This window comes from Limanda limanda, chromosome 13 (assembly GCF_963576545.1).
Source record: "Limanda limanda chromosome 13, fLimLim1.1, whole genome shotgun sequence".
Taxonomy (NCBI): Eukaryota; Metazoa; Chordata; class Actinopteri; order Pleuronectiformes; family Pleuronectidae; genus Limanda; species Limanda limanda.
Window position 1 is genome coordinate 2,533,795 of NC_083648.1, and position 27,384 is coordinate 2,561,178.

At 43.7% G+C, this 27,384-nt stretch overlaps 1 protein-coding gene across 1 annotated transcript in view; it reads left to right on the plus strand.

Moving 5' to 3' along the window:
• LOC133017917 (disco-interacting protein 2 homolog C-like) overlaps positions 1-27,384 on the plus strand; it is a 103,252-nt gene that overhangs the window by 58,873 nt on the left and 16,995 nt on the right. Inside the window, exons 2-16 of the mRNA XM_061084170.1 lie at positions 1,471-1,542; positions 2,723-2,833; positions 4,729-4,854; positions 8,946-9,281; positions 16,002-16,163; positions 17,115-17,234; positions 17,991-18,188; positions 20,724-20,815; positions 22,412-22,522; positions 23,064-23,187; positions 24,346-24,455; positions 25,362-25,464; positions 25,559-25,623; positions 26,354-26,447; positions 26,885-27,004. Coding sequence (XP_060940153.1) covers positions 1,471-1,542; positions 2,723-2,833; positions 4,729-4,854; positions 8,946-9,281; positions 16,002-16,163; positions 17,115-17,234; positions 17,991-18,188; positions 20,724-20,815; positions 22,412-22,522; positions 23,064-23,187; positions 24,346-24,455; positions 25,362-25,464; positions 25,559-25,623; positions 26,354-26,447; positions 26,885-27,004 — 1,944 coding nt within the window. The remainder of the gene's footprint in view (positions 1-1,470; positions 1,543-2,722; positions 2,834-4,728; positions 4,855-8,945; positions 9,282-16,001; positions 16,164-17,114; positions 17,235-17,990; positions 18,189-20,723; positions 20,816-22,411; positions 22,523-23,063; positions 23,188-24,345; positions 24,456-25,361; positions 25,465-25,558; positions 25,624-26,353; positions 26,448-26,884; positions 27,005-27,384) is intronic.

The window sequence follows — 27,384 nt, forward strand, 5'->3', positions numbered from 1 at the left end:
GAGTTGATTGTAATGAATCCTAAGAGAAATTACTGTGAATATAAAGGATCTGAGTTATGATATGGGACAGCTTTCATCTTCCACACCGTAGCTCCTGAGCGGCTGATTGGCTGCTTGTCTCACTGACAGACAGACAGACAGACAGACAGACAGATAGATAGATAGATAGATAGATAGATAGATAGATAGATAGATAGATAGATAGATAGATAGATAGATAGATAGATAGATAGATAGATAGATAGATAGATAGATAGATAGATAGATAGATAGATAGATAGATAGATAGATAGATAGATAGATAGACAGACAGACAGACAGACTGAATCACTGGAGGAGATTGGACGGAGGTTTCCAACACGGAGCTGTTACAGGATCCGACTGAATCAGCTGTGACTGACACGTTCATTTCACTTTGACTCTGGATCCCAATTAAGTCAAGATGGTTGTTAGCGTGTGTCGTGTGTGTGTGTCTTTGTGCAACTGGTCGCTATGTGGGGGACAAGGTCGGACCTCCCTCTGTCCCCCCCCCCCCCATGTGTCTCAACCTCCCTCAAAGTCTCTTTTATTGTCTTTTCCAACTGAAACATTTCTCTCTGCAGGGAACTTAGATCCCCTGCTAGAGATGCTAATTATTGCCATGTGCCTTTCCCTTCACGCTACCAGAAACACACACACACACACACACACACACACACACACACACACACTAACACACACACACTCTGCTGACATCACCGGTGACGTCCGTGCCCACAGTTGGTTTCTTGATCCGAGCCAGTGAGTCACGTGTCCGTGTGTTTAAGGAGGATTTGTCAGGTCCAGCTTTCCTTAGCTTCTCTCACTCGGTCTGTTTCCTTCGCCTCCTGCTGCTGGAGGAGAAGCGCTGCCCTTCACTCTGATTTATCTTTCCTCTGAGTTTTCATTTCTTCACTGAGTCGTCCTCAGAGCGATCAGCAGCTCAGCCGCCTGCCGGCAGTTACAGATGTCACAAAGGTTTCAGGAGGTGGAAGAACACATATTTAGAGTATTAGAAAATAAACATGAACCTCGGTCCAACTGTGAAATATGTTGTGCGTCTCCGAAAAATGGGGTCATAAGCATTTCTTAAAGGACTCAGATGTTAACGTTGTCTTGGAGATGGACCAGGAAAGTTTGTTTAACATCAACGAGAAGATGTTGTGGCACGTTGTGTTCATTTCAATACAACCTTGTTGTTTCTGTGTGTTTCCATTAATTCAGATGGTAATTGTTTGAGTTTAACTGGGAGATAATGGAAACACCAGGTGTCTTAAGCTTGTTTTTATTCCCTGTTGGACTTTTTCTATCTGTAAATACACTTTGGCAGAACAGTCTGTAAAACTACCTTGATTCAAAAATATTTCTATAGATGTACGTGCTTTATTTCAGTTTTACCATCGCTCACTATGAGGACTAAGGAAAGTAAACCCTCCTCTCTCTGTGTTTCAGGTGACATCACACAGAAGGGCTATGAGAAGAAGCGGTCCAAGCTGATTGGAGCCTATTTCCCTCAAGCACCAGGTAAAACTACGTGTTATCATCAACTTTAAATATTTAAAGAACAAGTTTTCCCTGATAAATAAAAACTACAGCTTTCAGAGAAATGGAAACGCATCACCTACAGGAAATATCATCAGATCAATTCAGGCCTTTATGAGCTTTTCTTCACTGCCTCTGATCTGGAGTCTCTCTGCAAACCGTGGATTATTCACCCGCACCAGCCGAGCGTCTGTCCAGTGGAAATAAAAATCCCTGTGTCATGTTTCCAGCGTGTCCATCCATCCAGACTCCCCAGAGGAGAGCGGGGGGGTTTCACAGACCTCTCTCATCTAGTCCTGCTCTCCCTGGTAGTCGTTGGTCGGCTAATCAACTTTGAGCTCTTCTCCTGAGCAGCTGCAGCGATTCCCTGAGCCGCTGTGAGAGCTCTAATCAAGACGGACGAGGCTGAGCTGGACGCTCGTAGATCAGCGGCTGTCAGGAACCGGCTGGTTACTCTCATCAGAACTATTGATCGGTGTGAAGGGAGCTGGGGTTTCTGTGTGAGAATCTGGATTTGATTCAAGGGAAAACACTCAAATCTAACCGTCGTATTGTTTTTAGTTTGGTGATGAAGTTTATTTCCTGTTTTTCAATCAATCAATCAATCAATCACATTTTATTTGTATAGCCCATATTCAGAAACCACAGTTTGTCTCATAGGGCTTTAACATGGTGAGACATCCTCTGTCCTTCACCCTCAGCAAGAGTCAGGACAAACTACTAAAAACCCTTTTAACAGGTGAAGACACGTAGAAACCTCAGAGAGACACATGTGAGGATCCGTCTCCCAGGACGGACACAAGTGACACAGATGTGTAGAGGAGAACATCATCAGGATTAAAGTTTTTTAGCAGCATCGATGAGGGTAAACATGTTGAAGGATAACTTCAATATTATATATCAAGCAGTCCTGCTGCATCATAGTCTCTGGTCAGCAGCAGGATCATGATCCAGCATCCCGATCAGAGGCCACTTTAGTCCACAATCTACTTTTCCCGATCTACTTTGTGAAAAGCTGCTGATCTGAGTCGTGATCATCTGCTGCTCGAACACTTTAACTTGACTTATCTAGGATTTAATTTGCTTAGTTTAATCTATAGATAAAAGTAGTTTTAGATTAGGTTTTCGATGAAGACTGTTATCTGAACCTCCTTTGTTCCAGGGATGGATGCGTCCATAGGCCCGGAGAGAAGAGCGCCCGTCACGCCGTCCTCGTCCTCACGCTACCACCGCCGGCGGTCCTCTGGCTCCAGGGACGAACGCTACAGATCAGGTGAGAGGGGCGTGTCCCGCCATTGCGTGTCTTACACAGGCCGGAGGTGACCTCACCTACATCTTGTACATACGACCACATTGGGGCCCTGGTTGATATTCTCGGTCCTTCTGAGTGTTTGTTAAAGGACTGTTGAAAACCAGCTTTAGTGAAATCTGTCCTTCATTGTCTGGCCTGGTTCCATGCGTCGTGGACTCAAGATTAATATCGGATTAACTGAGGATTTCAGCCGGCGTGGATTCTCTTCAGTGGCGTCTCATTCAAAATGTAATCTGGGGGAATTTGTTCCGGTGACATTCGGGGTTAGAAGTGAAGATCCGATAAGAGAAAGAAACAAGCTGGTGTTTGAATGTTTGAACCATTGCATCAGCTGGAGAAACCTGCTTCGCTTTATGACCACAGACCTGCAGGCTGCTGAAGAGTTTGATCCAACCCAGAAAGAAATCCTGTAAAAAAACCTTTTAAACCACTAAGTTGAAAAAGAAAAGTTTTGCAGGCTCCTTTAAACGACTCACACTCTCTCTCTCTCTCTCTCGCACACATTGCAGTCACACTCGGTCGACCGTCAGACAATAAACGTGCACTTGAGATTTAAATGACCTCCGTTTCCCTGCAGAAGCCAAACAAACGTGCACCTGTGAGCTCACTGTGTCGTTATCGGGTCGCCAGCCGTCTGCTCTTCAAACAAACCACGCTGGGGTTATACTGCAGCTCTTTATCTCACTCTTAGAAACGCTAATTTACACAAGGTCTTCACCGGCACTCCCTGAACTGAACCTGGTCGGTCCTGGTTGGAGCCGGGGGGGGTTTGTGTGCGTAAAGTGAAGAGGAAATGTGAACATGGTGCTCGATGCAGCAGGAAGTCAGAAGCCAGCTGATGGTTCTCTGTGTGTTTGCACTGAACTCATCATGGCCGCCTGAGAGGTCAACTTCTCTCTTTGACCATAAGTCGTGTGTTCAGCTGAAAAGAAGAAGAAATACTCAGATACTTTATGAGTAAAAGAACCTTAATGTCAAAATCCTGCGATCAGAACTAGATGTACACAAGTATTATCTTTAAAGTAAAATGGTCTTTAGATACAGACTCTTCACTGGTTCCTGATTTACACAGTTGAGTGAAGCAGCAGGAGCAGTGTTGACGAATGAAATTATCCAGATGAAACTCTATAGAATAGTCAACAGATACAGTATTTTTTTTTTTTATATTTTCCTTTATACTATCTTGTAGTATTATTTATATTATGGTCACTTACTTTTAATTATTTTTTCTGTATCATGGTCACTACTGTTGCAATATTACTTATAATACTTTTGTTTTCATTACAATAACACTTACATCACTCCACTTTCTCCCCAGTACCTGATTTTGCACAGTGTCTGTTTTGCAGGTTGTTTTTTGTTTTTGTTTTCTGTATATTTTTACTCTCATTATGTGTAGTTTAGTAGTGTATATATTTTGATCTTTCTTTTTTATTGTTGCTTCGGCACTGTTATTTAAATTCTGTTTTTCTCTTTTTTGCTGTAACAAGTGAATTTCCCCGTTGTGTGGATAAATAAAGAAATCTAATCTAATTTATATTGTTATGTTTCTGAGTCGTAACAACTTGTAATCGTGATGGAGAGAGTCCGGTACAGTTCGCCTCACACGGCATCACACAGCTGATGAGGTCATTCACAGACGTGTATACGCTTGAGGATTTTCTTACTGTCGTGAAGAAACACATTCAAAAATATATAACACGGTGGAATGGCTACATTAGATATCATAACACAAACTTTTCTTAAAACTGCACGATCAAAACGTGAAGTACTCCACGACTACTGAAAGGTCCTGAGGTCATGAGTTCCCCTGGGAGATGCTTGTGAACTGAACACATCTGTGTGTTTGTCTCCAGATGTTCACACGGAGGCGGTGCAGGCGGCGTTGGCCAAACACAAAGAGAGGAAGATCGCCGTGCCCATGCCGTCCAAGCGCCGGTCGCTGGTGGTGCAGACCTCCATGGACGCCTACACACCACCAGGTGAAGACCAGGACACACACACACACACACACACACACACACATACATACGACAACTTGCTCAACCCAAGTTATCTACGTTGTTTTGCTATGAGCGATGATTCCAGTAGCACACACACTTCTGCGGCCATCGGAGTTTAGTTAAGTTTAGTGTGTGTGTGTGTGTGTGTGTGTGTGTGTGTGTGTGTGTGTGTGTGTGTGTGTGTGTTTGTGTGTGTGTGTGGTAGATGTTGTGCTGATTTAGAGGTTTAGTTTCATCATAGATTTGAAAGTGAGCCCAGCTTCAGCGTCACCTTTGATGAGATTGGTGTGTAGACGGTTTGAAACACAAGGTTGTCGTTATGAGACGTGTTCAACCAATAAATGAAGATGTTTTTTATTAATATGACAATTAATGTGATTTTAAAACCAGCATTAATGTGTTTCATCAAAGAACAACAGGTCATGTGATCAATTCGATGCTGAAAGAACACACTGAAAGTTTGACCTGTTGGTGGCAGCAGAGAGAACGACAGCACAAAGTTACACCTTTAGATTCTTTCTTTATAATGATTTGAAATAAAAAATCCACCTTAAATAAAAACAAAGGAAATCCCGATAGAGGCCGTGCTGCAGTGTAAAGCTGTGGAGTCACTCGTAAAGTAACTCCAGAGTTTAACTGTCTGCAGTAAATGAATAACTGCACTTTGCAATTAGTGTGATGTAATAATCTTGTATTGTGAGAGGAGTTATTATGGGATATAACATTTATTGGTCCTGTAAAAGAGCCTGGGACAGAAACTCTGCAGAGAAACCGGGACCAGGAATCAACATAAACCAATTTCAATGTCTTTTCATATATTTGACCCCGTCTGGCCTCGACCTTTAAGTTTCTATTTCCTGTGCTGTCAGTTAGCGTGTGTGCGTGTGCCGAGCGCTCGACTCCTCCCTCCACACGCATGTCATCGCACTTTTGAAGTTCGAGTCAGATGTGATTGAGCCTGAGCTGCTTCCCGGCCTCTCGACCACGCTGGTGAACATTTGGCCGACCCTCACTTCTCTGGACACGTCACGGCTGAGTTCCTCCCGGTGGCGTGCGAGGCGGGATCTGTCCGGGGGCCGGTGGCGGTGGCAGGCGTCCATGTGTTTATGGAACTGGTGTTGGTTTTAATGGGAGGTGTTAATGAGGCTGTTATCTCTGCGGCTGCCGGGTCGAGCTCCTCAGCGTCTCTGAACGAGAGGAGATTCAGACTCACGGCTCAGAGAGGAGCCGACCAACGACCAGACTGTAAATGTCAGAAGCATTTTATTGTTACCAGGTGTAAACGCGGCAAAGCTGATGCATTTTAAAACGTATCAGACCCACAGATATGAAATAAATCTTTAAAACCGGCTCACATCTGAAACAACAGCACCTGCACACGCTCAGTCCATCAGGAGGAAATAGAGCATTTGTCTGGGACAATTTTCTGCAGGATTAATCCACATTTGGTGCTCTGGTGAGTATTTGGGGCAACGGGACTGTTCACGTGTGTGTGTCTGTCTGTGTGTTTGTGTGTGTGTGTGTTTATGATGATAAAAGAACAACAGTGTGGCCCACAGATATGTCTTTAATAGGTTTTTGGGTGATACAGGAGCTCATCTGATCCAGGGTTTGGATGCACACAGTCGGTTTTGGTTGGTTTTCGTCGGATTTATTCACAATCAGAAAAATATAGATTTTACACTCAAATGCCCTTCATACAAATCTTGGCATTTTTAAATATGTATTTTTCTAACTGAGAGATAAAGTTGCCAAATACACACACACACCTTAACCTTAATTAAAACAATTTTTCTTAACCTTCAAATTTAATGATTTACGTTTTTGTCGCCAAATCGAAGATAATTGTTATGTAATACCTTGACAACACACACACACACACACACACACACACACACACACACACACACACACACACACACACACACACACACACACACACAGAAAATTCACATGACTTCTAAGTTTGTCTTTTCCCTCCACTTCACACAAGACAAGGTAAACAAGCAGCGATGATGAGTCACACAAACGCACACACAGTCCCTCATGCAGATTTAGAAAGCACACGTCCCGAGGGAGAGGTAAAAACAGTCTCACTCACACACACACACACACACACACTAACACAGACACACACACACACACAGACACACACACACAGACACACACAGGGCTGTCTCTCCGGTGGCGAGGTTCACTTGAGGACAGCAGAGTCTCCGATCGGCCTTCGACTGAGTTTCACAGCTGCAGTTTCTCGATATCTCGACACATCAATAATCATATTTCAGCTTCAGTACGAGCTGCTCTGCGTCGCCCCCCCCCCCCCCCCTTTGAATGCTCTGTGTGTGTTTTCCTTCTGTGAGAGTCCCACGTTGCCCGGCAGCTTCTTCTCTATTGTTCTCAACATGTTGTTGGTGTCGTCAGTGGAAACCTCGGTGGGTCCTGCTGGGAACGAGACACAGATTTGCCAAACCAGCATGTCAGCAATGCACTGGGGGGGGGGGGGGGGTCGAAGAATGAACACAATGTAACAGTGATCAAACCAGAGAACAATATTTGATCTAAACATGGATGTGAGTTTTTTCCTCTGTATCTCAGTGTGCGAGCTCTGAAATGACTTGTACGTTGATCCCGAGGGAAATCGAGGAGAAGGAGAGAGTCATATATATTACTGCTGTTTACACAACCTTATGTCAATGGGTGTTGTTGTAACCATGACGATGGAAGTCCTCCAACAATCGATCTTCTCTTGAACCTGAACCAGAGGACATGTGACTTGTGTGTGTTTGCTGGAGGTGTTTCCTCTTCAGCTGCTGGTTTACCTCTTCTGCCGTCGCTCAGTTCCACACCGTCAGTCTCATGTTGCCATGGGCATTATGGAAACCATGGGAAAAATATGTGCACACAAATTCACACACACACACACACACACACACTTTCATGAACAAACTTTCCTCCATCCCTCCCCTGTGGCGACAGATGGGAGCTGAAATATTTCCAGGCTTCAGGAAATAGACTGTGGCATAGAGACTGTCTCTATGTTTGTCTATTATACTGTAATTATGATTATATTATAATAGCATTAGTATCAGGATTAGGGTTGCAAAATTCCGGGAATTTTCAAAGTTGGAAACTTTCCATGGGAATTAACGGGAATTAACGGGAATAAACGGGAATTAACGGGAATAAACTGGAAATGTTGTGGGTAATTTATACGAACTGTATTTACCTGGTCATATACAGACATAAATATAAACATTTTGTTGTGTCATAGGCTGATTTGAGCCCTGAGGAAACTTTGGGCACTTGACTATACGCTTCTGCATCGTTGTGTCATTCTTAACATTGGTCTTTGCACAGTATTTGCAAATGTACACAGCCTTTCCTTCTACATTGGATGAGGTGAAATGTCTCCACACATGAGAGAGTGCACGTGGCATTGTTCTGTAGAATAAGATGAGAAAAAAGTTTGTAAAAAAACACTAATGCAATGCCAGAGATATAAATAGTTAGCCAAACAATTGGAATCGTCTGTAAATATATTTTACAATTGATGGATAAATGAATGGAAATAGTCTAGATGAACAGATGAACAATCCTCAATCAGCATGATCATATATTTTCCCAGTAATATCATGGAAACTTACCTGACTAGTCCTTCACTCTACAGCAGGCCTCAATAGCCCTGCTGTAGAGTGAAGGATGCTGGGAGTTATCTGTGCATGTGATGGAAGAATGACCAGTGGAGGGTTGAAACTCAACGTTCCATACATCTTTAAAATAGAGTTTTGAATGATGTTTTTATTGCTCAGCCTTTAATTTGCATAGTTTTGTTTTTTTCAAAATTCCCCAAATTCCCAAGCTTAATATTCCCGTGGAAAGTTTCCGGAAAGTTTCCGGAAATTTACCGGAAACTTTCCGCCCCTTTGTAACCCTAATCAGGATAGAATCAATCAAGGATCAATTATCGTCCAATGGTTTGATTCAGTCTTTCAATTCCCATTTTGCTATGATGACCTTTGCCAGAAGTGTTATAAATCTATTTTCCTCTTCATTCCTCTCCTGCTCAGACACGTCCTCGGGCTCGGAGGGCGAAGGTCAGGGCGACGGCGAGGACGGAGAAGGAGGAGACGGCGAGGAAGAGGACGGAGGAGGGGGGGGAGGGACGTCCTCCAGCCGGGAGGGGAGCATCAGCATGGAGCACTGGATCAGCCGGGCCATGCACGGCACCTCCTCCACCACCACCACCACCTCCTCCACGGCCTCCTCCTCCTCCTCCACACGCAGCGGGGGGAGCGGAGCGGCCGGCGGGAGGCTGGCGGACGTCCTGGCACAGCATGTCCACATGTCCGCCCACCACCACCACCACCACCGCCACCATCACCACCGCCACCACCACAAGTCGGGTAAGAGAAGATGTGGATGGACACGATTCTGTATTGTTTGTATCAAGTGTCAAGAACCACAACGATTATCTTCACTGCTCGATTCCATTCTATTTCCTTCTGGGACTTTTCAGAACAAGTAGAAAAATAAAATTCCAAGATTCCATAGAACCACTCAGGAAACTCCAATGCACTAATCCAGTCCATGGACATGTTGTCACAGATCTAGAGACAGAATCCACAACACCTCAAGAAAATCCAGCTGGTGTGAGACTTAACAACCAGGAGTCAACTTCTGAATCCTGAGACTTTTAGAGAAACCCAGTGACGATTTATTTCTGCTTATTGCAAAGTCTAGAAAAACCACAGAGCAAATTACAGACTCTCCGTTGAGACCACAAAACAAATCTGGATCTAGAGCAACTCCACTGAGCACAGGCCTTGTCCTCCTGAGCCGAAGCTAGATGATTCTTGTTTCTTACAATTCGATTCCATTTTATTTCCTTCTGGGACTATTCAGAACAAGTAGAAAAATAAAATGCATAAATTTGCTGATTCCATAGAAACACTTAGGAAACTCCGATGCACTTATCCAAGTCCAGGGACATGTTGTCATCCGGCCCGGCGCAGATCTAGAGACAGAATCCAGAACACCTCAAGAAAATCCAGCTGATGTGAGGCTGCATCTTTAACAACCAGGAGTCAACTTCTAAAACCTGAGACTTTTAGAGAAACCCATTTCTGCTTATTGCAAAGTCTAGAAAAACCACAGAGCAAATTACAGACTCACTGTTGAGACCACAAAACAAATCTGGATCTAGAGCAACTCCACTGAGCACAGGCCGAGTCATCCTGAGCCGAAGCTAGATGATTCTTGTTTCTTACAATTCGATTCCATTTCATCTCCTTCTGGGACTATTCAGAACATGTAGAAAAATAAAATGCATAAATTTGCTGATTCCATAGAAACACTCAGGAAACTCCGATGCACTTATCCAAGTCCAGGGACATGTTGTCATCCTGCCCGGCACAGATCTAGAGACAGAATCCAGAACACCTCAAGAAAATACAGCTGATGTGAGGCTGCATCTTTAACAACCAGGAGTCAACTTCTGAGACCTGAGACTTTTAGAGAAACCCACTGACGATTTATTTCTGCTTATTGCAAAGTCTAGAAAAACCACAGAGCAAATTACAGACTCTCCGTTGAGACCACAAAACAAATCTGGATCTAGAGCAACTCCACTGAGCACAGGCTGTGTCATCCTGAGCCGAAGCTGGATGATCCTTGTTTCTTACAATTCGATTCCATTTTATTTCCTTCTGGGACTATTCAGAACAAGTAGAAAAATAAAATGCATAAATTTGCTGATTCCATAGAAACACTCAGGAAACTCCGATGCACTTATCCAAGTCCAGGGACATGTTGTCATCCTGCCCGGCGCAGATCTAGAGACAGAATCCAGAACACCTCAAGAAAATCCAGCTGATGTGAGGCTGCATCTTTAACAACCAGGAGTCAACTTCTGAGACCTGAGACTTTTAGAGAAACCCACTGACGATTTATTTCTGCTTATTGCAAAGTCTAGAAAAACCACAGAGCAAATTACAGACTCACTGTTGAGACCACAAAACAAATCTGGATCTAGAGCAACTCCTGGTTGAGCACAGGCCGAGTCATCCTGAGCCGAAGCTAGATGATTCTTGTTTCTTACAATTCGATTCCATTTTATTTCCTTCTGGGACTTTTCAGAACAAGTAGAAAAATAAAATGCATGAATTTGCTGATTCCATAGAAACACTCAGGAAACTCCGATGCACGAATCCAGTCCAGGGGCATGTTGTAACAGATCTAGAGACAGAATCCAGAACACCTCAAGAAAATCCAGCTGGTGTGAGGCTGCATCTTTAACAACCAGGAGTCAACTTCTGAGACCTGAGACTTTTAGAGAAATCCAGTGACGATTTATTTCTGCTTATTGCAAAGTCTAGAAAAACCACAGAGCAAATTACAGAGTCACTGTTGAGAGCACAAGACAAATCTGGATCTAGAGCAACTCCACTGAGCACAGGCCGAGTCCTCCTGAGCCGAAGCTGGACGATCCTTGTTTCTTACAATTTGGTTTTATTTTCATTTTCCTGTTAAAAAGGAGGTTTAACGTGTCTGGATTCTGCTGCTCTCTTACACTCAGTGTGTTCGAGGTGATGGATGCTGGCTGCTGATTGGTTGGTGTATTGTTAGAGGTTTTTAAGGTTCTGTTTTCTGTCGCGTTGGTTCTGTCTCTGGGGAAATGAAATCCAAACGAGCGGTGAAGCACGATGACAGTACTGGTGTGTAGAGGCTTCCTAACACTAAGTGGGAAAAATAACATTTTACAAGAAGTAAAGACGTGTTTTGTCAAATCAAATTTACTAATAAAGCAGATTGGAAAACAGAGTTGACCATCGTGCTGTCAAATGGTGAAGGGAGCTCTCTATGAAGTGGAAATGTGTCGTCCATCGTTATTTAACGTAATGAGGGATTAAAATAATGAATAATTATGTGATAAATATGTAAATGATAATCATGAGTGCATTGATAACATGATGTTTTGACTCATCACCTCCTTGTCTAGTTCAGATATCCTCATATTACAGCAGCTGTTTCCTGGTCGCTCGTCTGATTTGGTCTTTAAACAAAGCAACTGTCTGCGAGTTGACTTTCAGCTGCAGGTGAAGTTAGTCGGTTGTTGAGATGTTTGCAATAAAAAACGTTTGTTTGCTGGAGAGAACCAGAGTCTTGTGAAGTTTCAGGCGAGTGTGAACTGGGAGTGTTCGGTGGATGGATGTTGAGCGTCGAGCGTGTTTAGGTGGAGGAGTGGTCCTAGTGCACGGTGTGTAGAGTTTAAAACTGCTTCTGTTTCCTCTTTTAACTTCAGTCTGTTTATCTGTCCGGCTGTTGCTGTTCATTTTTTAAATTCCTTTTTTAAACATCACTTTCTCCATTTTTGGGTTTTGCCATTACTTGAAATTCACTTATTCTGAAATGACTTAAACAAGCAAAGGAAACACATGAACTATTATAATAGTTAATAATAATAGATTTAAAGGGATTTAGATTATTATTGTATTGTATCTTGGCCACATATCCCTTGAAAAAGAGATTGTTAATCTTAATGGGACTTTCCTGGTTGAATTAAATAATTAAATAAATATAAATAACATATAGAGTAGTGGATAGAAAGCTTGCCTGATGTGTAAAGTCAAATGTGTCATTTATATGTCGGAATCGATTCTGTTACAATTTCTCTTTAAATCAAACTTTTCAACCTTAGTCGAGCAAAAAAAACTGATATTTGAGTTCGACTTTTTTTATTTCTTGTTTTTACGAGCGGGTTATGAAAGCTCATGAAAACAGATGGATGGTCCGTGGTTATCGTCCAGTATTATTACTATGATCGCTGCAGCCTTGAGTTTTGTGGCAGATGCATGGAAACCGTGTCTGTGAGAGGAAAAGGAAAAATAAGCTGTGAATTGTTGATGAGGGAAATCAACGATGCTTCACAGAGTCTGGAGAGCAGCTTGTCCGGTCGACTCTCTGACGCTCAAGGTCACTCCGCTGGTGTCGTTTATTGATTTGTCTAATTATGCAGAATGCTTTCACTTGTTTGCTCGGTCAGAGTCGATCTGCTTTCAAAATGGTTTTTAATCCGAGTCAGAAAGCTTCCGTCTGCCTTCTTCCTCCTTTTTTAATTTCCCTGTCAGTCTCTTGTTTTATGCAGCGTTCTTAAAAGCTGTGTCTCGAGTCGGATTTTGCATTTAAAAAACATGTGCGTCACATCGGCAGGTGGATCCTTCCCGGCCCAACATATCCCATAATTCATTGCGCTTCTGTGATGACCTGTTTTTCAAAGAGGCAATGGCAGAAGAATGTATTTTAAAGTGTTAGCACTCGAGCGAACAGCTAACGATGCTTGAGTTTGAAGAAACATCTTTTCAACGTTTGTATGAACCGCAGCTCTGTTGCTAGGCGACGGCTGTAAGCCAACATCTGACGCCGGGAATCACAGATCGCAGAATTTTACCGGCACTTTTGTCTGGTTAGGAAAAGTTCTTATCATCGTCCAGACGTCTGGATGTTGTGTGAATAACATGAACCCATCCGGTCACTTCTGTTCGGTGCTCGACCTCCGGACTCCACCGGCTCGGAGCTCGGATCAAATCCATGTCCGGCCTGATTTATTGAAGCTGTTCCTCTGGATCAATGAGATTTCTGTGAGAACACAGTGACTCCGGCTGCTCAGAGCAAAGACAATTCACCTAAAGAAAAGATCTGGAAGCGTTCCTGTATTAAATGTACTTAAAGCTGCCATCACAGGAGAGACTAAAGGCTCCTGGACGCAGAGTTTCTAATGTTTGTAGTTAAAGTCTCATTGATATTTATATATCAGAATCAGAATTATTTTTATTGCCACGTATATTTGCATATATTGAAAATTGCCATGGTGTGGTTGGTGCACTGTACATAAAAACAAAACAACAATATAAACAATAAGACAATATATACATTAAGAAAAAAATCCATTAAGAAAAACATAATGATAGATGTTATATACACTAAAACTTATTTGACTTGTGGACTTTCATCATAAATGTTTCTATGAGTTTCCAAACAGTAGAAAGTCACAGTGACTGAAGGGCTCAGTGTGTTTTTAAACCGATGAGAGACGTCCTGTCCCCGAGTGAACCCCCTCAGCCTGATCTGTATTCCATCAGTGAGGTGGCCTTCCTCCTCCTCCTCCTCCTCCTCCTCCTCCTCCTCCTCCTCCTCCTCCTCCTCCTCCTCCTCCTCCTCCTCCTCCTCCTCCTCCTCCTCCTCCTGCTCCTCCTCCTCCTCCTCAGCCAGGGTCGCTCTTCCTCCCTGTCACACATCCTCATAAATACATGTTGATGAGGTCACCACAGACGTGTGCACGTACTCACACACACACACACACACACACACACACACACACACACACACACACACACACACACACACACACACACACACACACAGACAGACACACACAGTGATGAGCAGCACAGGACTCCAGACTCAGACCGACGTGCAGATGTTGCAGAGACAGACGCACGGCGTGCTACAGTGATTAGCATGCTGCCTGCTCTGTGCGCTGCTGGATTGATATTCAGTCCGTGTCTGATAAAGAATTCTGTTTGGTCTCGCCGGCTCGGTGCTCGACTCTCTCTCACTCCACTTGTTTCTCTCTTTTTTTTTATGTGTTACTCTCCCTGATGCTGCAAATCTCTCCTGTCGTGTTTGTCAGGCGATGAAATCTGATGATTTCTGTCGTGTTTATCGGCAGAGAAGCAACTTGTGTGTGACTGTTATCATCAACAACGAGTGAGACGAGTGGAATAAACAGGTGACAGGAAACAGAAGAGGTGAAGAAACAGAATTTAGACGTTAAGGGTACAGGAGCTTTTCCAGTGACAACATGAAACTAGATCAAATCCAGTTTTCATTGTCGTTTGTGCCCATAAGTCTTGCTTTTTTATGAAGGTTAAATGAATCACCCAACGTTCAGTGTAGAGCACGTGTGGTGCATATGTGTCTGTTTATATTATAAAGAAATCGAGCTGTTAATCATTCAGAGAGAAAAGGCGATGATGAAATATTCAGTAAGAGGAAGAGATCAGAGTGAAATGCATCTTTGTTCTGGTTCCATCACCAGAAGTTAACGCGTGAGTCTTTGTGTTTTGAATACACAATTATCAAGCTTTCTTTTTTCTCTTTGTGTTCAAAAGCTCTGGAATCTCTTCGTCTTTCTACGTGCACGGCTCCTCTTCTTCATCCTGAGATATTAACGTTCTTCCAGCTTTTCTTCATCTTGTCTTTGATCATTGTTGTTGGATCATGTTTGTGTTGTTAGAACTTTAGTCATTTCTCTTTTGTGTCGTCTACTCTTCACGACTTGTCGAGCAGAACTTTGCGTTACAACATTTTCTAAAGCTGAACAAGATGAGATCGTTTTGTTTTTGAAGACGACAGTAAACGACACCAGGCGTCTGTTTGGATTCACCACACCTCCTCATTGCATCATTTCATGCTTCCTCCAATCAGAGTAAAGAATCCCTCGGGCAGAACGGTAAACACCGTCTGATGCTGAACTGCAGCCGAGACTCGTGAAGGAGGTAAATGAGAAGCGTTTGAAAACTCAGCCGCAGCAGAGAGGCTGAAACACAACAGGAAGTGAAACCACCTGAAAACCAGTGTGAAGGTGTTGATGGTTGTTGTTTTCTCACAGAGAAGCAGGCGACACCGAGGGGCCCGGAGGCATCATGTTTCTGTTCGGTCCGTCTCATTCTTGTGAACTCAATATTGTTTCTTTAAATTTGGTACAAACCTTCAGTTGGAGTCATGGATGAAGTTTGTGATCAAAGGTCAGAGGTCAACGAAATAAATACCTTCAGGGAATCATTTCAAATTTTGCGACTCAAAGATGAAGTGATTCAGATTGGAGGGTCAAGGTCACTGTGACCTCACAGAACTCGTCTTTCGTCCTGTGAAGAAGTTACTTTCGAGCGAGTCCTCTCAACCTGACCACACATTTAGACCCCAAAGTTTCAGTGGTCAAAGGTCAAAGGTCAGAGTGACCTGAAGAGTCTGGAAGAACTGAAATCAGACGAACAACCACACACCTGTCATTTTCCTGTTCCATTGTGGATGACTAACCTTCCCTCCCTTATCTCTCATCCCAGAGAACCACTCTGCTCCTCCAGACGTCACCGGCTACACCAACAACTCGGCCAACCCCCCCGCCGGCGATGGGATCCAGGTGGAGCGAGCCCCGGGCGGCGGCCCCCCGGTCCAGAGGCAGGCGCCCAAGTACGGCAACGCCGAGCTGATGGAGACGGGCGACGGTGAGTGGAGGTGGAAAGAAGTGGGAATAACAGCAAGAAGAAAATGATTTAACAACCAAAGCGACTGGATGTTTTATATCAAATCATTTTGTTTCGGCGTTCTGGGGAGAGGTGAGCGCTGGAATCACGTCGCAGATTTCAGAGCCTCATTGTAGTCGGGCTGAGGAGTGAAATCTGCTGATTCATATCTTCATCCGTCCAACGAGCTCATTTCATCAGGCGCCAGATGGGAGCTGATGTTGGTTTGAAAGCGGAGAGTCGCTGAGATTGTTTTTGTTGTCAAGCTGAGGGAGCTGCGCCTTTTTGTTTTCTCATCTTCGGTGAATTGTTTCAGGATTTAACTTTAGATTCACCGTGTGCGAGACGAGATCTCACTCAGTTTGCTGCAGCTCGTAGTTTTAACGTATTTACTCGTATATTTTGAAGTATCTGCTGTTTGGAGGCGTTGTACTTCTGTGACTGGGCCATATCAATCAATCAATCAATCAATCAAATTTTATTTGTATAGCCCATATTCACAAATCACAATTTGTCTCATAGGGCTTTAACATGGTGAGACATCCTCTGTCCTTCACCCTCAGCAAGAGTCAGGACAAACTACTAAAAACCCTTTTAACAGGTAAAAATACGTAGAAACCTCAGAGAGACACATGTGAGGATCCGTCTCCCAGGACGGACACAAGTGACACAGATGTGTAGAGGAGAACATCATCAAGATTAAAGCTTTTTAGCAGCATTGATGAGGGTAAACATTTTGAAAGATAACTTCAATACGGTGTGTCAAGCAGTCCTGCTGCATTCATAGTCTCTGGTCAGCCATAGAACACAAGAGATTTGAAATGAAACGTATATATAATTGAATACTCACTCATACAGGGCCTGTGAAGCTTATTTTGGGTTTCTGCTCGGAGGTTTGTTGTGTTGCTTTACAGTGTGTGTGTCTTCCTGCAGGCGTCCCAGTCAGCAGCAGAGTCTCCGCCAAGATTCAGCAACTCGTCAACACCCTGAAGAGGCCGAAGCGCCCGCCGCTCAGGGAGTTCTTTGTGGACGACTTCGAGGAACTACTGGAAGGTGACAACCTTTTTTATTTCAATCCATTTTTCACAATTTCTCTTCTTACATCACAATAACCTCGGAAGCCATTTCCAGGTCTTTCTTCTCATGTGAGATCTTAAGAAAATATCAAAGTTCTTCTCATGCGAACAGTAAAAGAATCACAGTCGACCAAACCTCCCTTTTCTCCTGATGTGTGTCGTGGCAAAGCTGAATCCAACTGATGAATATTTCCTTTTGTTCCCAGTGTCAAAAGCTGCCGAGCCAGAGGATAATTAATAATTTAGCAGTGAATAACAAACGCTGGGACGACTCAGTTTGACTCGTTAAGATGCAGCAACTTGATGTTTTCTGCTTAATTAAAAGCTCATTTCCTCCCTGTGGACATCCTCTGTGATACAGCAGTGATGAATGCACGTCTTCACGCCGTTAAATCAAATGAAACTAATATAATTTGTAATAAGAGGAAAACGTGGATACTCGAGCAGCGCTGTGTTTTCATCATGAGATTGTATTTGACTCCTTCTCACAGCTGCATTCCTTTCATACATCAGAGTGAAGCTATAACTATAAAACTTTATTGAGACAGCTCATAGCGATTCAAAATGAAGACGAGGAAAACGAGAAGCAGCTTGAAGATCAGTCGCCATCAGGAAGAGTAGAACGGTTCAATACGAGCAAAGAGTCATAAAACATCATGAACAAATATTAAATCTATTCTGATCTAATCTTATAAAATCTAATCTAATCCCGTTGTCTCCCGGTCTCCTCCAGTCCAGCAGCCAGACCCCAACCAGCCCAAGGCCGAGGGCGCCCCCATGGTGGTCTCGAGGGGCGAGCAGCTGGGCGTGGTCACCAACTGGCCCCCCTCCCTGGAGGCGGCCCTCCAGAGGTGGGGCACCATCTCCCCGAAGGCGCCCTGTCTCACCACCATGGACACAAACGGCAAGCCGCTCTACGTGCTGACCTACGGTAAGACGGGCCTCCGGGGGGGGGGGAGACCACACAGGGTGGGGGGGCACCAGGGTGGGGGGGGGGGGGGCACCAGGACCACCTGCACGCCTCAGAATCCTGGAGATGAGGCAGGTTGCAGCTGATCAGCTTCAGGGAAAGATACGCTGTAGTTATACACTGTAGTTTGTGTATGTATGTGTGTGTGTGTGTGTGTGTGTATGTGTGTGTTAGTGTGTGTGTGTCTGTGTGTCTGTGAGTGTGTGTGTGTGAGAGAGGAGCTGATGATGAGGCAATGTGAGCGCTCACCAGACTGTGAAATGTCTTCAGCCCGCTCTCAGGAGTCCTCCACCAGAGAGACCACAACACGGTGAGACAGTGTGTGTGTGTCTGCTTGTGTGTGTGTGTGTGTGTGTGTGCGTGTGCAGTGCTGCTACTGAATCTCCATCTTCTTTTATCTCTCATTCCTGTGGCGTCGTCCCTTTGATGTCGGCCAACAAGGACAAACTTGTTTTCTTGTGTTTTCTTCTTGTCAAGTCGAATCTTTACTCGAGGGAACGGATACAATTCCCGATACCGAATTCTCCCACTGTCCCTGAACTCAACCCTCACCACGCTGCACTGACGATAAACCCACGTTATCGGAAGGACAAACAACATTTTCTATATATGAAAAAGTTAACAAGCGAGCCAAGAGCTTCTCAGGGAACTCTGATCTTCTGAAAACAGCACGGCCAAAGTTTTTTTAATATATTTCCTTGATAAAGATGCTGTGTTCGTACGTCTGCTTCTTTTCAGACTGTTTTCTCTGACCTACAAAACTAGAAATGCAGCTCCTCACCTTTTATAATGTTTCCTTATAACCGTTACAGGAAGAGGCACCCGACACATGTCATCTGCCACTCGACCTTTACCAAACTAATGTTGAACCTTCTAAACGACCCTCACATCCTCCTTACAACAACTAGAGGACCTCCTCTTATAGACGTCCACACCTTCTTCACCCCGAAACAACCTAAAGGACGTCAGGAACATATCAAAACATCTCGAGTCGTAATGAGAACCCTGAGGTCCAGCGACACAACAGGAGAGCAGGAGACTTTGTTGTTGTTGTGACGCTGCTACAATACCGTATTAAAACCAGTACATTTTACATTATAATACACTTAATATCAGTTAATTCCTTTATTGGCTCAGTCTAATCGACCTGTTTCTGAAATACCATGATCCTCATCTGAAGTTTGTGAGAAACACTGACCGTCCAGTTTGATCTGTTCTGACTTTAGAGTCATTTTGTGTCTGTGTTTCTCAAAGTGGCCGAATATCTCATTTCACAACCAACGCCTTGATGTTATTAAATCAAGCTCCACGATGAGAAGGTTTCTGAGGACAAAAGGCTGCCGGGTGAATCTTTCACGGGTTGATTGAGTGACGTCATCCTAAAAAAAAAGAAGAAGAAGCCAGACCGCAGATCTGTGCTCACATCTGGAGATGCAGATCTCAGATTTGGACAAGGCTCAGCTGGAGGGAAGCTTCCTCACATGTCAGCAGGAGCCTCCTGTTGTAACTGAAGAGGGTTGTTTCCTCAGATTGAGTTCAGCTGATTGTACAACTGATCGTTCAGGACCATAAAAACATTGTTGAAAGAGTCAGGTGCAAAAAGGTGGAAGCAAGTATCTGTTGCATCTTTGTCATTTATAAGAATATCAGATGGAGCCATGAGGAAAGTGCAGTAGGAGTCGGAGAAGATTCCTCATGGCTCAGCATCATCATCATCATCATGAACAGATGAAGGCAGAACAATCCAGATGTTCTCCTCATACGTGCAAAGGACAGTTTTTCGAGTCCCCCGGTGTTGAATTCATTAATTTTTCCCGAATCACCGTTGCTCTGCCTTTTTATTTGCAATTTACTTTCTCTCCTGAGTCGTCTGGTTTCCTCATGGGATCTCAAAACCTGAAAAAAGGAATTCACACTTGGTCGCTCATTCCTAACGTCTGCATCTGCCAGTCGGAGACAGGAACAGAAAGCAGAGGATGGATTCTGCTGGAGTGAGTTTGTGTCTTTACTGAACAGAGGCGACTTGTTCCTGCAGAGAAACGACTCTGATTCAAGAGATATTTCATATTAATAACCTGAACCAGGACGTTTGTGAAGCGGTTTCACTTTGCCTGAAGCTGCACGAGCACAAACAATAACCAAAAGTATTTGTGGAGATAGCAGAACCCCCCCCCCTTTCTCTGTGTAATTATATACTGATGTGGAGTATATGACTGTGTGTAGTGTGTGTGTCTGTGTGTGTGTGAAGTATCACTGTACATGGATCCAATTACACTGCAGGGTTGGGTCTGACGTCTGTGTGATTGGAGCCAGTTCCCTCAAGGGGGGGAATACACGACTCTTTCTCGTCCTTTGTTCCATTTTACAGTAAAGTTCACAAAGATTTGCAATTTACCCTTTGACCTCTCGACTGCACTTTTCATCCCTAACGTCTCAGATTCTCTTTTTGCGTGAGTGTGTTTCACTTTGTGTGACGGTGTGTGTTTGTGCTTTCAGGTAAACTGTGGTCCAGGAGTGTGAAGGTGGCCTACAACCTGCTGCACAAGCTGGGAACCAAGCAGGAGCCACTGGTCAGGCCTGGAGACCGGGTGAGAACCAAACACACGTCCCAGATCACCACGGTGGCAGAATTCCCCGGCACCATCAGCTCATTTCAAATACCAGTTTCCGTTCTCCATCTTATTCAAATCGAAGTGGACGTAGAAACTTCAGAAATTGAGAAACCAAACCACCGCTAGAGGTGAACGAGAGCGTGTGGAGGAGCCGTCACAGCTGGACCCAGAAACATCTGGACTCACAGACATCAGAGCTTTTTCCTCTGTCGCCTCCTGAGTTTCCGTCGGTATTAAAACATCACAGAGCCGCCGGGGTTGAGAACAACATGTGGAAGCAGATTCTTGACGTCAACGCTCAGGACCGTGACTCAATAGTTAAAACATGTAGGTGTTGTCAGTACGATCATCTCATCGGGATGGAACCTTCATTATCCAGAGCTCGGCACATGGAGATCCCAGTGAAATGGAAAAGGGTCGAGTCCCACACGTGTCTCTGTTCGTCTCCGTCCTGTCCCTCTTTCATCTTCACTTCAGTTTCCTGCTCGAATGGAGACTCGAGTCAAGGCTGGTGCAGCAGCAGTGTGTGTCTGTGTGTGTGTGTGTGTGTGTGTGTGTGTCTGTGTGTTAATGCATCTCAGCCGGAAGGGTGTGTGTTTTTAATTACTGTAAAACTCCCTTTTCTTCCAACTCAGAGTGTGAATTACAAACTGGTCCTTTTTTAATAAGTGTGTGAAATGACAGCGTTGTTTTCGTGTCTTTGAAGGATGATTATAAACTGAAGGACTTTAATGACACACAGAGATGAAGCAGAAGTTATTAATCTGTGAAAAGTGTGTTTCTTAATGTTTGGGGGGGTGAAATGTTCGAAAAGCAGGAAATATGAGATTTTTCATTTCGCTCAGAACGTCACATAATCTATGAAGCGTCTTGAAAGTCTGGATTTAGCACCCACCTCGTATGTTATTCATATGTGATACTATCAAACTGCTGCAGCCTGCCCCCCCCCCCCCCTTCTCCTGCTGGTATCTTCTACACATGAAACCCGAACGTCTCCAATGAGACCTGCACTGACAACATTAGTCCTGTTAAAGCATCATTACACTGCTCTCATTCACTCAGGTGCACTTAGCTTATACTGCAGCTTCAGACACACACACACACACACACACACACACACACACACACACACAGACACACACACACACACACAGTTCAGTTCTGAATATGGAAGCCATTAAGCAGCACTTAAGCTTGGGTTCAACATTGTTATCATAACCAGACTCTGCAGCCTCTGGATCCAACATGGCCGAGCAGAGGAATCGTGTTATTCTGCTGTTGCGGCAGAAAACTAGTTTCAGATGAGACGTCACGGTGTAGGAATCGGTAGAAAATGATTTTAAGAGGATTCACTAAGGAGGGAAAATGCAGAATAAATGACCTGAAGGAGAAAAACTAATTATCCTACAAATCCATTCCACATTCCACTTGTGCTTCCCTGAGTGAGACGTCCAAACAGATTCCTGCTTCTCTCACTATCACGATCTTTCTAACAACAACAGACATTTTAAAACTTAAAAGAAAACACATTCCTGCAGTAACCCCCGGTGTTCTGCCTTCCGCTGCCTGCAGGTGGCGCTGGTGTTCCCGAACAACGACCCTGCTGCCTTCATGACGGCGTTCTACGGCTGCCTGCTGGCCGAGGTCGTTCCCGTGCCGATAGAAGTCCCACTGACCAGGAAGGTGAGTGTCCAGGGTCAGCTGACTATGGAGGACCATACATGACTTAAGTATGAATAAATAAATAAATAAATAAATGTATAAATAAATAAATAAATAAATGTATAAATAAATACAGAAATAAGTAAATACGTTTATAACAACAGAAATGTCTAAATAAATGTCTATATTTCCACATTTATTTATTTATTTATTCCCTCACATGTATGGTCCTCCATAGTTGACGAGGTAAAGCGGGTCGTCCACTGATCAGAAATAACGTTGATTCGATCCCCGATCCGCCTGTTTGCATGTTGAAGTGTCCTTGGGCAAATCCCTCCGTGTGTGTAGAGAAGTTTTTAAAAGCAGCTTTAGATTTGTGGCTCTGGTCTCGTTGTTTGCTTCTTTCTCTCTGTCCACAGATCTGTGTTGATAGTCAGATAAGAGACAGTTACGTGTGATTATTATTATCATCATCCTTCATCAGAAGTAGCGTCCACACACCAGAGGATCTGAGCGTCAGCAGCTCTTGATCTAATCTGTCCGTCTCTCTCTCTCTCTCCAGGACGCCGGCAGTCAGCAGATTGGGTTTCTGTTGGGCAGCTGTGGAGTGACCGTGGCTCTGACCAGCGACGCCTGTCACAAGGGGTTACCCAAGGGTCCCACTGGGGAGATCCCCCAGTTCAAAGGTCTGCACATACCAGTAGAGACTGTACTGGTGGCTACACACACACACACACACACACACACACAGACACACACACACACACACGTGATCGTCATACAAGTGCTGAATATCAAGGATAAGGTTAATGGGAATTCTTGCAAAAATCGACTTCCTCCTCATTCGTTAATAGAACAGTACTTCAAGATTAACACTGATATTTTGGACAAAAATGAATCACTGTAAAGGGAGAAATCTTCAGCTTTCTGATGTTTTTAGTATAAAACTTGATTTATTGTGCGTGATCATGAAACTTCTCAGGAAAAGAATAAAGAAAGAAAGACACGAGTCGGAGAAACGAGTGCGACTCTCGTTTCACTGCAGCTCGGCTCTGTCGCTCGTTAGGATGAACGGAAAGACTGATGGCAGCAGACAGCTGGCTGAGTAATGAGAGAGAGAAATAGAGAGAGAGACTGGGAGAGAGGGAGAGAGAGAGAGAACTAGACGCATTATGCACAGAGAATGGAGAGACATTAGCACTGAATAGAGAGAGAGAGAGAGAGAGAGAATCGCCTTGTGATTAATAAAGACTGTTTGCTTTTCAGTAATGGACGTATAAATAGCAACATGATGCCGCCAGATTTACTGCTCCTCACTCAGCATGGATTTAGAGTGTGTGTCTGTCTGTGTGTGTGTCTGTGTGTGTGTGTGTGTGTGTGTGTGTGTGCGTGCGTGTGTGTGTGTGTGTGTCATTAAGGTGGAGTGCTCCTCTTATCGATCAGCCGGCTTTAAACTCACCTCGTTCACATGGTGGATTGTTTTGTTCCGTCTCTGCCGGGCGGGAACAGCAGCTTCACTCCAGACATCCACACCCCCCCCCCACACACACACACACATACACACACTATCAGGATTTAAACGTGCACGTGTTCTGTCACGTGAACGCCCGATTCCTCACTCTAATATCAATCTCTTTATAACAGTTAAAGTGGAATATGTGCATTCAGCGCCTTTCTGGGAATTTGCAAATCAGGGTTAGATGTGATTTCTTACTCAGTTCGAACCAAAGGAAAGAAAACGACCTCACACAAGTTCAGTACAAGTACCTGGTTCCCGTCTCAAGAAGACATCATTAATGTGTGTGTCTGTGTGTGTGTCTGTGTGTGTGTCTGTGTGTGCGCAGGCTGGCCTAAGGTGCTGTGGTTCGTCGGCGAGTCCAAACACGTCTCCAAACCACCGCGGGACTGGTTCCCTCACATCAAGGACGCAAACCAGGACACTGCCTACATCGAGGTAACACACACACACACACACACACACACACACACACTGATACCACTCTACACTGGGGCGCCCCAAAGCATCTCCACTCCTGCACTTTCCCGTGAATAGAAATCGATGGTGCCTCACGTCTTTTTGGATCAGACTCACACGTTTCACTCTTCCTTCGCCGGCTGAAGCTCGATACCATCGTCCCGTCTGAACGATTGGATTTTACCTAACGTCCCTTTATTGGCTCGGCAGTAATCGCACCGGCAGCAAAGTGAAACTTCCCGCGGATGAAAAGAGGACGAGAGGCAAATGATGATGAAAGCTGAGAGATGATTGAAAAACCATCGACCTTCTGTTTTTAACGGGAGACGCTCGAAACACTTCAGAGAATGTGTCTTTTACTTATTTTTACCCCAAGACTTTTGTTTTTTGAAAGATAACGTCTCGACCTGACTTTAACGGCATCCCATAATATCTATATATAAAGTTTACTTACGTATAGGCACCCTACATTTGGAATGAGGTCCAAAAATCTTTAAGGTTGTGCTCATTTATTTCATTAAGGGAATTCTGGAATCTTATCTCATGTAAAACTGACTTCTCCTGCAGTGATTGTAACTGTTAGTGGACTTAACCATAGTATTTTATTGAATCCCTTGTATTACTGTATATATATATATGCATATTTATTTCATTCTTATTTATTTATTTATTTATTTCAATGTATTAACTCTTCATTGTACCCTCGGCACCGTTGTAAATGAGGGTCTTATTCCTCAAAGTGTTTTCCGAGGCTTAAATAAATAATCCATCAATCAATCAATACATTTGTTAATATTTGTGAGTTGATATTTGTGGTGCAGTTGAAGTGTAGATGTGTTGTGTGTGTTTGCTGCTTTGTGACTGTGCGTCCCTCTGTGTGTCCAGTACAAGACGTGTAAGGACGGCAGCGTCCTGGGCGTGACGGTGATGAGGGTCGCCATGCTGGCTCACTGCCAGGCCCTCACACAGTCCTGCTCCTACACAGAAGGTAAACACACACACACACACACACTGACACAGACACACAATCACATTACTGCAGAGCTGGATTCACATCATGTGTTGTCTGTCCCGTCCTCCAGCTGAGACCATAGTGAATGTATTGGACTTCAAGAAGGACGTGGGACTGTGGCACGCCGTCCTCACGGTAAGAAGAGGGTCACTTTTATCCTTCCGTAGTTTATGTTCGTCTCTGTTTACTCTAAATAACAAGATTAATTTGTTTGTTTAATTTTGTGTATGAAGGTGCACAGGTCTGTATATATGTATATGTATATATTAGGGCTGGGCAAGTTAACTCGTTTCAATGGAGTTAACTCGAGTTAACTCAAGTGATGAGTTAACTCGATTAATTATTTTATCTCGCATTCACTCAGGTTTGATTATTTATTGTTTTATTGTGAAAGTCAGGCTTTTATTTTGTGAAAGTCTGTTGCTGACTGCTGCAGAACAGGAAAAAAGAAAATAATTGGCGGAAAAACAATCGAGTTAACTCATCACTTGAGTTAACTCGATTAAAACGAGTTAACTTGCCCAGCCCTAGTATATATATATATAGCTTTATTGTTATTATTTATATTTTTAATTACATATATTTGTGTACATTATATACAATATAGAGCACAGTTGAATCCGTAGATTAAATCATTAAGCGTTTGCAAATAAAACTTTTTCTGTTAATTTGTTTTTCACTTGTTTGTATAATTTCTCTTTTTTTTTACTTACATATTCAAAATTAAATAAATAAAAATGAATGATTATGAAAATACAATCTGCCTAAGTTTCTCTCTCTCTCTCTCTCTCTCTCTCTCTCTCTCTCTCTCTCTCTCTCTCTCTATCTCTCTCTCTCTCCCTCTCTCTCCCTCTCTCTCTCTCAGAGTGTGATGAACATGATGCACGTCATCAGTATTCCCTACGCCCTGATGAAGGTCAACCCTCTGTCCTGGATCCAAAAGGTCTGCCAGTACAAAGGTAACGGATCCGTCTCCGTCTCCGTCTGGACGAGACACTTCGTCCACTCTGCTCATGAAACATCGAAATGGAGTTAACGTCCACAAATCATTTGCGTGTGTTAACCTGTCCGTCCTGTAAAGTTCCATTTTAATTGTGAAAGTGTTTTCTGATCATTTTATAACAAAAACAAATACAAAGGTGGAAAATATGGCTGCAGTATAAGTCATAAACCCCGCCTCCTCTATGTTAGTGTTATGTGACATCATGATTGACAGCTAAGGTGGACTTGTGATTTGTCAAGTCGTGTATATTCTAAATGACTTCCCCAGCTCAAGATGGCGGCTCCTGCATCTGTTGTATTTTGGCTTAATTTTCAGTTTGAGGCTTCATCTTTATTTACAGTCATTTGTCATGTATGTGTATCTGTGATTTAACATGTGTTTTTTGTTGTGTAGCCAAAGTGGCGTGTGTGAAGTCGCGGGACATGCACTGGGCTCTGGTTGCTCATCGGGACCAGAGAGACGTGAACCTGAGCTCCCTGCGCATGCTGGTGGTGGCCGACGGTTCCAATCCCTGTAAGAGCTGCTCTCTAGAGATGTAGTTTACAGTTTTATAACAGAAAATAACACAAGCGTCAAATCAAATCGAAGTGTATTTGCTGTGACATTCTGTTTATGTATTTGCTTCTGCACTGAAGGGTCCCTGGGATGTGTCTCCTCATCTCGCTGAATTTGAGAATATCCTAATTACACATCATCACCTATTGAGCAATATTACAAAAATAATTTATTCTTACAAATGTCCTCAATTTAGCACAAATCCTGACTTTCTAAAACATTGTGATTTACCAGTTGTCAATATTGTCCCAGATTAGTCAAATAAAAATGTCTGCACCAAACCAAGTAGTTCTGAGTCTAAGTCTCTCTCTCTCTCTCTCTCTCTCTCTCTCTCTCTC